The following is a 7,445-nucleotide window of genomic DNA, read 5'->3' on the forward strand; positions in this document are numbered from 1 at the left end:
GACTCCAAACTCGGGGGCCCATCCTACGGGAATCGCTATGATGGACTGGGCTCCCCTCCACTCTGGGCCCAGGAAAAGGAGGGTGGAAGCCTCCCGCACACCCACCCACACTTGTAGAAGAAAAAGAGCTTTAGAATGCTGCAGGGCGGAGGGTAAACTCCAGGCCTGACACCAAGTCTGCTCAAACGTTTTCCTGCCCAGAAAGTGGGCGCATACACATTTGGGAAAAGGAGGAGAGCTGAGGCATGCAATGTGGCCCGCCAGGCTCCTCTGTCCATGGGATTCTCCAGGCCAGAATACTGGAGTGGGTTGCCATTTCCTTCTCCAGGGTATCTTCCCGACCCAGGGATCAAACTCTGTCTTCTGCATTGCAGGCAGATTCTTTATGTTCTGAGCCACAAGGAAAGCCCGTGGAAGAGAGAGACAACCTCTAAAACCACCTTCACAGATCTCAACAAAGATCCTTCACACCTCACACCAGCAAACTCAAGTGTATCCCCGTGCCCCTCCACCCCAGCCCAAGATGCTCCCAGAAGCCCATCTCTGTGACTGTCTGCATACTTGTCTCTCTCCGGGTGTATTTCTGGGCCTCCGTCCACTACCCCTGCTCTATTTTGTCCTTTATGACAGGGACACCCACCGAAGCCTCTGACCATCCCCTCTGCCACCACAGCACACTGGACACACAGGTTTCCATGGTAACACTTCGACTTTAATACATTTTGCTAGGGAGGATGGCAGGTGAGGCAGGTATCTGGTGACTGGGATGGGAGCCAGCCGGCGTTCCTGGGCCCCGGTTCCCGCCCATCTCCCCAGAGTCTGAAGGCTCAGGAATGGAAAGAGGTGTTCCCCACCCAGGCCCCCTTCTCTGAGTCCAGCAGGCCCACTTGGGCTCACAGGGTCAGCTGGGGGAAGATGGGGTTCCCTGGGCCCCAGGATCCTCCCCAAGCTTTTGTGCTCCCTTCGCCTCCTGTCAGGGAGCAGCGTCGCCCGGCACTGAGCCCCAAAGGAAGTCCAATGGCTCGGCTATCAGGGGACCCCAGGGAGAGTCGGCGGGGTGAGACCCCCAGAGGCCTGGGCCGGCGAGGAGAGGGCCCCGGCGAGGCGGCTGGAGAAGGCAGAGGTGTCTCATCGATGAAGGTGGTGATCTCCTCTCGGAAGAAGCCTGGACCCCGTGGGGGTCCCCCACCTGAGCCTAGAACCCCACCCTCCAGGAACTGGCGGAGGGTGGCCAGCCCCCCGCCTCCAGCCTCCTCCTCATCCTCCTCGTCCTCCAGCCTCTGCCTTGGTCCCAGGTGTTCAGGGGGGCCCCCGAGGGCCCGGCTCTGGGCTGGGAGGACCCGGATGTCATCAGAGGAGGACCACTTGTGCAGGAAGGAGCCTGGTGCCCGAGGAGTAGAGAAGATGTTGGTCTCATCGTGGGAGAGACGGCGGGACAGAGGTACCTAGGGAAAGGAGCAAATAGACCCTGAAGCACTGCGGGGACAAAGAGGGGACCAAAGTGGGGACCCTGCAAGGTGGCTCTACTCCCTAAACTTTTGCAAAACATCCTCTGAGGGGCAACCTGGTTCAGAGTGGTCTGACTGATGGGGAACCACCCTAACCAGGCCTTCCTTCCACCTCCTCCCACCTCCTCGTCCATGCATTGCAGGCCAGGGCTAGGCAATGAGGGAGGGGTGTGAGGGATAACAGACTGGAGAAAAGTAGTGAGGGGATGCCCAGAACGGGACATGTACTGCTGGGTCCCGTACCTGTAAGTAGTGGACCCTCTCGAGAGGGGGAAAGAGCATGTGCCGTCCAGGTAGCAACTTTACTTGGGTGGGGTCCCTGCCCCCTGGCCCTGTGGCCCCGTTGGCATCAAAGCGAACTTTGCACACTCGGCCATCTGCATAGTCATCACAGCCCCCATCTAGAAGAGAAAAAGGGCAGAGTGGTTCGAGGCAGGGAATGCCCACCTCCCCACCCCCTTTAAGAGCTCCCACTCCCTGAGAAGCTCCCCAGAGAATCCTCCTGTTTCCATTAGTCTGTGAGCTCCAAGAAGAAGCAAGAGTGGCTAGTGTCTGTTGCGTTCAGTGCTGAATCTCTAGTGATTCATACACACAGACATGCTTACTTGAAATAGTTACCCACCCCCAGGCGCTCTCCCTGAAGTTGGGAAGTCTCCGGAGGGAGGCTTAGCTTCCTCTTGGTTCCACAGCCTTCCTTTATGGCTGTGTTAGGACTCTAGACTGTTTCTCAGTCTCTCTGCCTGGTGGAGGCAGAGCTGGGTAGTGTGGGCTTCCAGGGGGAGTAGAGTGGAGGAATCAGTGGGTGGGCATGGGGAGATGCTTGGGGAGAGGGAATCAGTCCATCCAGAGGAAACCGCAGGTTCTGTCCAGCAGGGGGCACTCCAGAGCAGCCCCCTCCCCACCCCCGAGGTGAGCTGGTAGAAAAGGGCAGGAAAGAGAGCCGATGCCGAGGCAAAGCGAAAGCCCAGCCCCTCCTCTGACCGTCTTCGCCGTCTTCCTCGGACATGATAGCCACGCACTGCTCCCACACCGTGCGCACGTCAGCGCGGTAGCGCTCGCAGGACCAGATGAAGGACGGCAGCAGCAGCGTCTGTGCCATGGAGCACCACAGCACAGCGAGCACCATCCAGGGGGGAGCCGAGTCCGACTTCAGGGAAAAGAAACTCACCACCTGGCAGGAGGAAGGGGAAGGGCGCCGGGTGAGGGCCCAGAGCCGAAGTGGCTCCTCCTCGACCCCAGACCCCACATCCTAGTGCAGCTGGGGGAGGGGAGAGGTAGGAAGTCAGGAAGGGATGGCCCAGATCACATAGGATGAGCACAGAGCAAAGTTGGAGTGAAGATGGATGAACCGAGTGGGAGGAAGATCCGGAGAGTGTTCCAGAGAGAAAGCCCAGGGGTCTAGAGAGGAGGAGCAGAGGTGTGTAGGAAACTTGAAGACAAGTTGAAATTCAGGAATAAGGACTAGAAGGGGGATGCACAGGGCTTCCCAGGTGGTACTAGTGGTAAAGAACTCGCCTGCCAATGCAGGGGATGTAAAAGACATGAGTTCGATCCCTGGGTGTGGAAGATCCCCTGGAGGAGGGCATGGCAACCCACTCCAGTACTCTTGGCTGGAGAATCCCATGGACAGAGAAGCCTGGCAGGCTGCACTCCATGGGGTCGCAAAGAGTAGGACACAATTGAGCAACTGAGCACATACACCCAGGGGTGCAGAAAGCTGAGGGTTGGGTGGGGTGAGCTCTGTGGGGCTGCCACCCAGGATGCTCAGGACCCTATTGCATCCAGAGGGAATTCAGGGGTGCAGCAAGGAGCCTAACAGCTGGGTTGATAGTTCTGGGGGGCTGAATAGTGGCCCTGCAAGATAGATGATGAAGCCAGAGGACAGGGTGATGGACAGAGCACAGGTGATGGAGTTGAGTACTGGTCACTGGAGAACACGCTATGGAGCTGGGGATAGTGGGAACTAGGAGATGAGATGGACAATGGAGACGGGGGCTCACAGCGGGGCTGAGTAGATGAGAAGATGAATGATGGAGCTGCTTGTGTGGCTGATGGAGTCAGAGGTCAGGTGATCATGCTGGGGTCTGGATATCAGAGAGAGAGTGGGTTTGAGGGAGCCCCAGTCTCACCAAGATGGGTACCCCTGTGAGGGAGTCATAGAGAAAGACGATGGCGCTGACCAAGTTGGTGACCTGCAGAGATGTCTTGGCTGACTCAGAGCCATCCAGCGAGGACCGCCGCTTCCCCCGGGCATCCTCCACCACGATGGCTGGCACCTCGAAGGCTGGACGGGTACCCAAGCCCCCTGGCCCACCCCCCCTGGCCCCACCCCCACCCCCCGCTCTCCGGGCCTGCCGAGCCCTCCGGGGCCGGGCCCACAGCGTCTGGTAGAAGGTGATGGCCACACAGACCAGCCCCATGACGATGCCCCCAAGCAGCAGGAGGCTGAAGCAGACGCCAAAGCCCAGGCCGATCTTGGAGACAATGAACTGGCAGCCGCGGGCGTAGTAGCGCTCGCCATTGTTGTGCCAGCCGATGGAGGGCAGGGTGGAGAGGATGAAGCTGACCATCCAGATGCCCATGACGGCGTGCAGTGCCTGCTTCTTGGCGTTGCTGAGGCGGTAGTTGACGGGCCAACGCACCATCCACATGCGGTGGTAGGAGAGGGAGGCCACGGTAAAGCAGGTGGCCAGGGCCAGCGTGTAGTAGGTGGACACGAAGACCTTGCAGATGCTCTCGTTCCAGTCATAGTCGGAGGAGGCCTGGCGCCGCAGCTGCACCACAGCGAAGGTGGTGAGGGGCACGGCCGCCATGAGGATGTGCGTGCCCGCCAGGAAGCAGAGCAGCAGCTCTAGTGGCTTGTGCTTCTGCTGCTTGGCTGAGATGCTAAGGATGATCCAGGCGTTGGCCAGCAGCGCCAGCAGCCCGCAGGCCAGCCAGGACAGCGCGTTCGAGCGGAGGGAGGCCTCCTCTGCCCCCGCCCCGCCCCGAGCCATCCTTCCTCAGTCCCCCCACCCCCCTTGAACTCCTGGGGGTGGGGGCTGGGTCTCACCCAGGAGCCCCGCTCACACGCACCCCCATGACGCCCACAGTCCTTGCCCCAGAGTGAGGTGGGCCGCCCCTAGGCCACCCCTCTTGCTCAGCATTGCATGACTGACCCAGCTGAGGTCCGGCGGGAGGGCGGGGAAGGAGACTGAGGGTCAGCAGAGGTGGTCCTCAGCCTCCATTTTGGGTGGGGCCCTTCCAGAAGTATCCTTGTCGTTAACGGGGAGACAAGCTGATAGCTCCCCCACTAGGAAACTGGCTGGGGAGCCCCGGTCCTCATGCCAGGACTTCCAGCTCCCTTCTTCCTCTGGTTCTTGACCACTTGAGGTCTTCTAGATGCCCCCAAGGATCCTGGGGGTGGTGCTCAGCCTCCTGGACTCACTGCAAGGGAGAGATGAGGTGTGGAAGGGGCAGAGCCTGGGCTGGTCTCCAAGTCGCTCTGAATCCCCTCTTCTCTTGAAATTATAGAAACGACTGGTTACTCCGGGTCACAGGTCGTTCAGAACACTCTCCTGCCCTAACCCCCTCCACAGATAAGAGCTCCAACACTCCACACGGATAAGAGCCCTGCCTTCCAGACCTCCAGGAAAGAAGGTATTCTGACTTCCCATCTCCCATCCACCGTCAGCCATTTTCCCTCCCTCAGGTCCCTCTTTCTGTCCTCTGCTCAATACTACTCAACCGCTATCTTCACATCCCCGAGTCTCTCCCCAGAGCCACGTCGGCCGTGGCAAGCACGACTTGTTTCTTCCCGAGGGCTCATGGGAAACTGGGATAGGGTGTACGGCCTCTCCCCCGCTTTCCAGACTCCTGGATCCAGGGGTCCTGATGCTCAGCCCCATCTCCCCAAGCCTGCACGATCACCCTCCCACTCACCAGGGATCTGGGAAGACGGGAGAAAGGAGGCAGGGACTGAGGGGGGGTGGTTAGGGAACCCAAAGGCAGGGAAACCGCTGACATCAGAAGCATCCAGAAATGGAAAGGGGGGAACCAGGGAGAAGGAGGAGAGTTTAAGCAGAAGAGAGAAAAAGAGGGGGCAAAGTGATAGTATCTGAAAATAGAAGAAAACGAGAGACCCCTGGAGAGGCGGGGGTGGGTGGAGGGAGGGAGCAGAGGGGAGGGAGGCTGAGAAGAAAAGCCCGGTGTTCAATAAGGGTTCAATAAGGTTCGGACTCCCCCCACCCGTGGACCCCCACTCATTCCTCCCCTGCCCGGAGCCTCCGTTTAACTCTAATGGTAAGGAAGGTGTTCTGGATGTGTTGACTCTGAGCTTACTGAACCCCCGCGAGGAGACTAAGAGGAAACCCTGGAAAGAGTGGAGGCAGGAAAGATGGGCATAGCGGCTTTGGGGTAAACCGAATAAAAATGGGCTGCAGCAGTGGAAGGTCTGTTTCCTGTACACTTTTAGACCCTTGCCCCCTCCCCCAGAGGTCCTTCGTCCATCCCCCACCTTTGTCTTCCCTGGGAGCCCAGTACACCCTAGTTGCCATGGCAATGGCCAGCCAGAGGAAGATAGAGGGAATTGGTCAGGAGAGCCCCCCCCCCCGCACCCTCCGCGACAGCCTTGGACCCCTTCCCACCCACCCCCACCCAGGCCCAGAGGGTGGGCTCGGGAAGAAACAGCGGGGACTCAGAGAGGGAGCCAGGCAGGAAGGATGTGAAGGACAGACAGAGGAGGTGAAGGACGGAGAGAAATCAGAGGAAGGTGGGAGGGCGTGCGAAGGGACACCGGGGCGGACAGGGGTCCCTTGCCCTTCGGGGTGAAGGGGTAAGGTCGGACGGCTCCTCCCTCCTGCCTGCCACCCACCGCGGTCTCCAGGGCAGAGACAGCAGGTGGCCGGGGAGGAGGGGCCGCCCGGAGGGGAAAGGAGCCGGTGGGGGCGGGGGGGCGGGGGGCTGCGGGGAGAGAGGGGAGAGGCCCGCGGGGGAGCGGGCCGGGGTCGCCTTACCTCGGGCTGCGCCCAGGACTGCCATGGAGACCGCGCACCCGAGCGACGCGGCTCGCCCGGGCTCCCGCCGCCTGCCGGCTCCAGCTCGCCGCCCTCGGCCCTCCTCCCTCCTCCCCCCGGGGCCTCCCTCCTCCCGCCCGTCCCAGCCTCTCGGCTCGGCCCCCTACATGCCCGCCGGCCCCTCTCTTCCGGGGTCCCGCCACTGCCCGCAGTCCAGAGTCGGGATGGAGGCCAGCCCGGGGGGACCGGACGGTGGGGACCTGGCGGGGGAGGGGCTAGGCAGGTGCCGGGAGGGAACCGGCTTCATTGGTGACCTGGCTCGAGTCCTGCCCCCACCCCACCCGGTTTTCCCCGCGAACTCAGGCTCCAAGAGGCCGCTGGTATGGCCCGGGGAGGAGGACGCGTGTGTTCCCCAGTGTATCTGTAAGGGCTGCTCCCAGGATGAAGGCTCACGCGAGCGTGTGCTGGAGGCTGCAGGAGTGAGGGGCGGTGGCCATGCTGGGGCTGCTTGTGGGATACAAGGGGCTAGAAGGATGCACCTCCCCCCAATACACTGCTGCCTCCTCCTGGAACACAAACTCACACTTGTGTGGGGGACACACACAGTTCTCACGCACACATCGCAGTTTCTCACGTGGCGCGCGCACACACGGTCCCTGCAGTCTCTCCCCTTCATTAGAACACATACACGCGCACACTCAGGGCCCTTTGGGGTGGGGAGGTGGCTAACCACCTCCAGAGGATTTTTCCCTCCCCAGGGAAACTTGATCTGCTTCTTGGGGGCAAACCTGGCAACCTGTCCTCTGGGTCTGACCCCACAAATCAGAAGATTCCAGATCCCCAGGAAAGAGTCCACCTCTGCCTCCCCCTCAAAGATTCCATCCCTGGGTCGGGAAGATCCCCTGGAGAAAGGCATAGCAACCCACTCCAGTATTCTTGCCTG

At 60.7% G+C, this 7,445-nt stretch overlaps 1 protein-coding gene across 1 annotated transcript; it reads right to left on the minus strand.

The window, feature by feature from the left end:
- Positions 1–690: 690 nt before the first annotated feature.
- On the minus strand, positions 691–4,504 carry GPR162 (G protein-coupled receptor 162). Its single transcript, XM_061418071.1, has 4 exons — positions 3,638–4,504; positions 2,490–2,679; positions 1,752–1,909; positions 691–1,445 (listed from the first exon to the last, which is right to left on the minus strand). Exons 1-4 carry the CDS (start codon positions 4,502–4,504, stop codon positions 894–896), a joined length of 1,767 nt encoding a protein of 588 aa, XP_061274055.1. The 3' UTR covers positions 691–893.
- Positions 4,505–7,445: the final 2,941 nt, after the last annotated feature.

The sequence above is a fragment of the Bos javanicus genome, chromosome 5, assembly GCF_032452875.1.
Source record: "Bos javanicus breed banteng chromosome 5, ARS-OSU_banteng_1.0, whole genome shotgun sequence".
In the NCBI taxonomy this organism is placed as follows: domain Eukaryota; kingdom Metazoa; phylum Chordata; class Mammalia; order Artiodactyla; family Bovidae; genus Bos; species Bos javanicus.

Bases quoted from the DNA above. Each gene is read 5' to 3' on its own strand.
- GPR162 (XM_061418071.1), bottom strand. From the start codon at position 4,504: ATGGCTCGGGGCGGGGCGGGGGCAGAGGAGGCCTCCCTCCGCTCGAAC. The intron at 2,680-3,637 runs GTGAGACTGGGG...TCCTCCTGCCAG, and splicing joins TCACAGGGGTACCCATCTTG to GTGGTGAGTTTCTTTTCCCT. The intron at 1,910-2,489 runs GTCAGAGGAGGG...TTTCTCTTCTAG, and splicing joins CGAGGAAGACGGCGAAGACG to ATGGGGGCTGTGATGACTAT.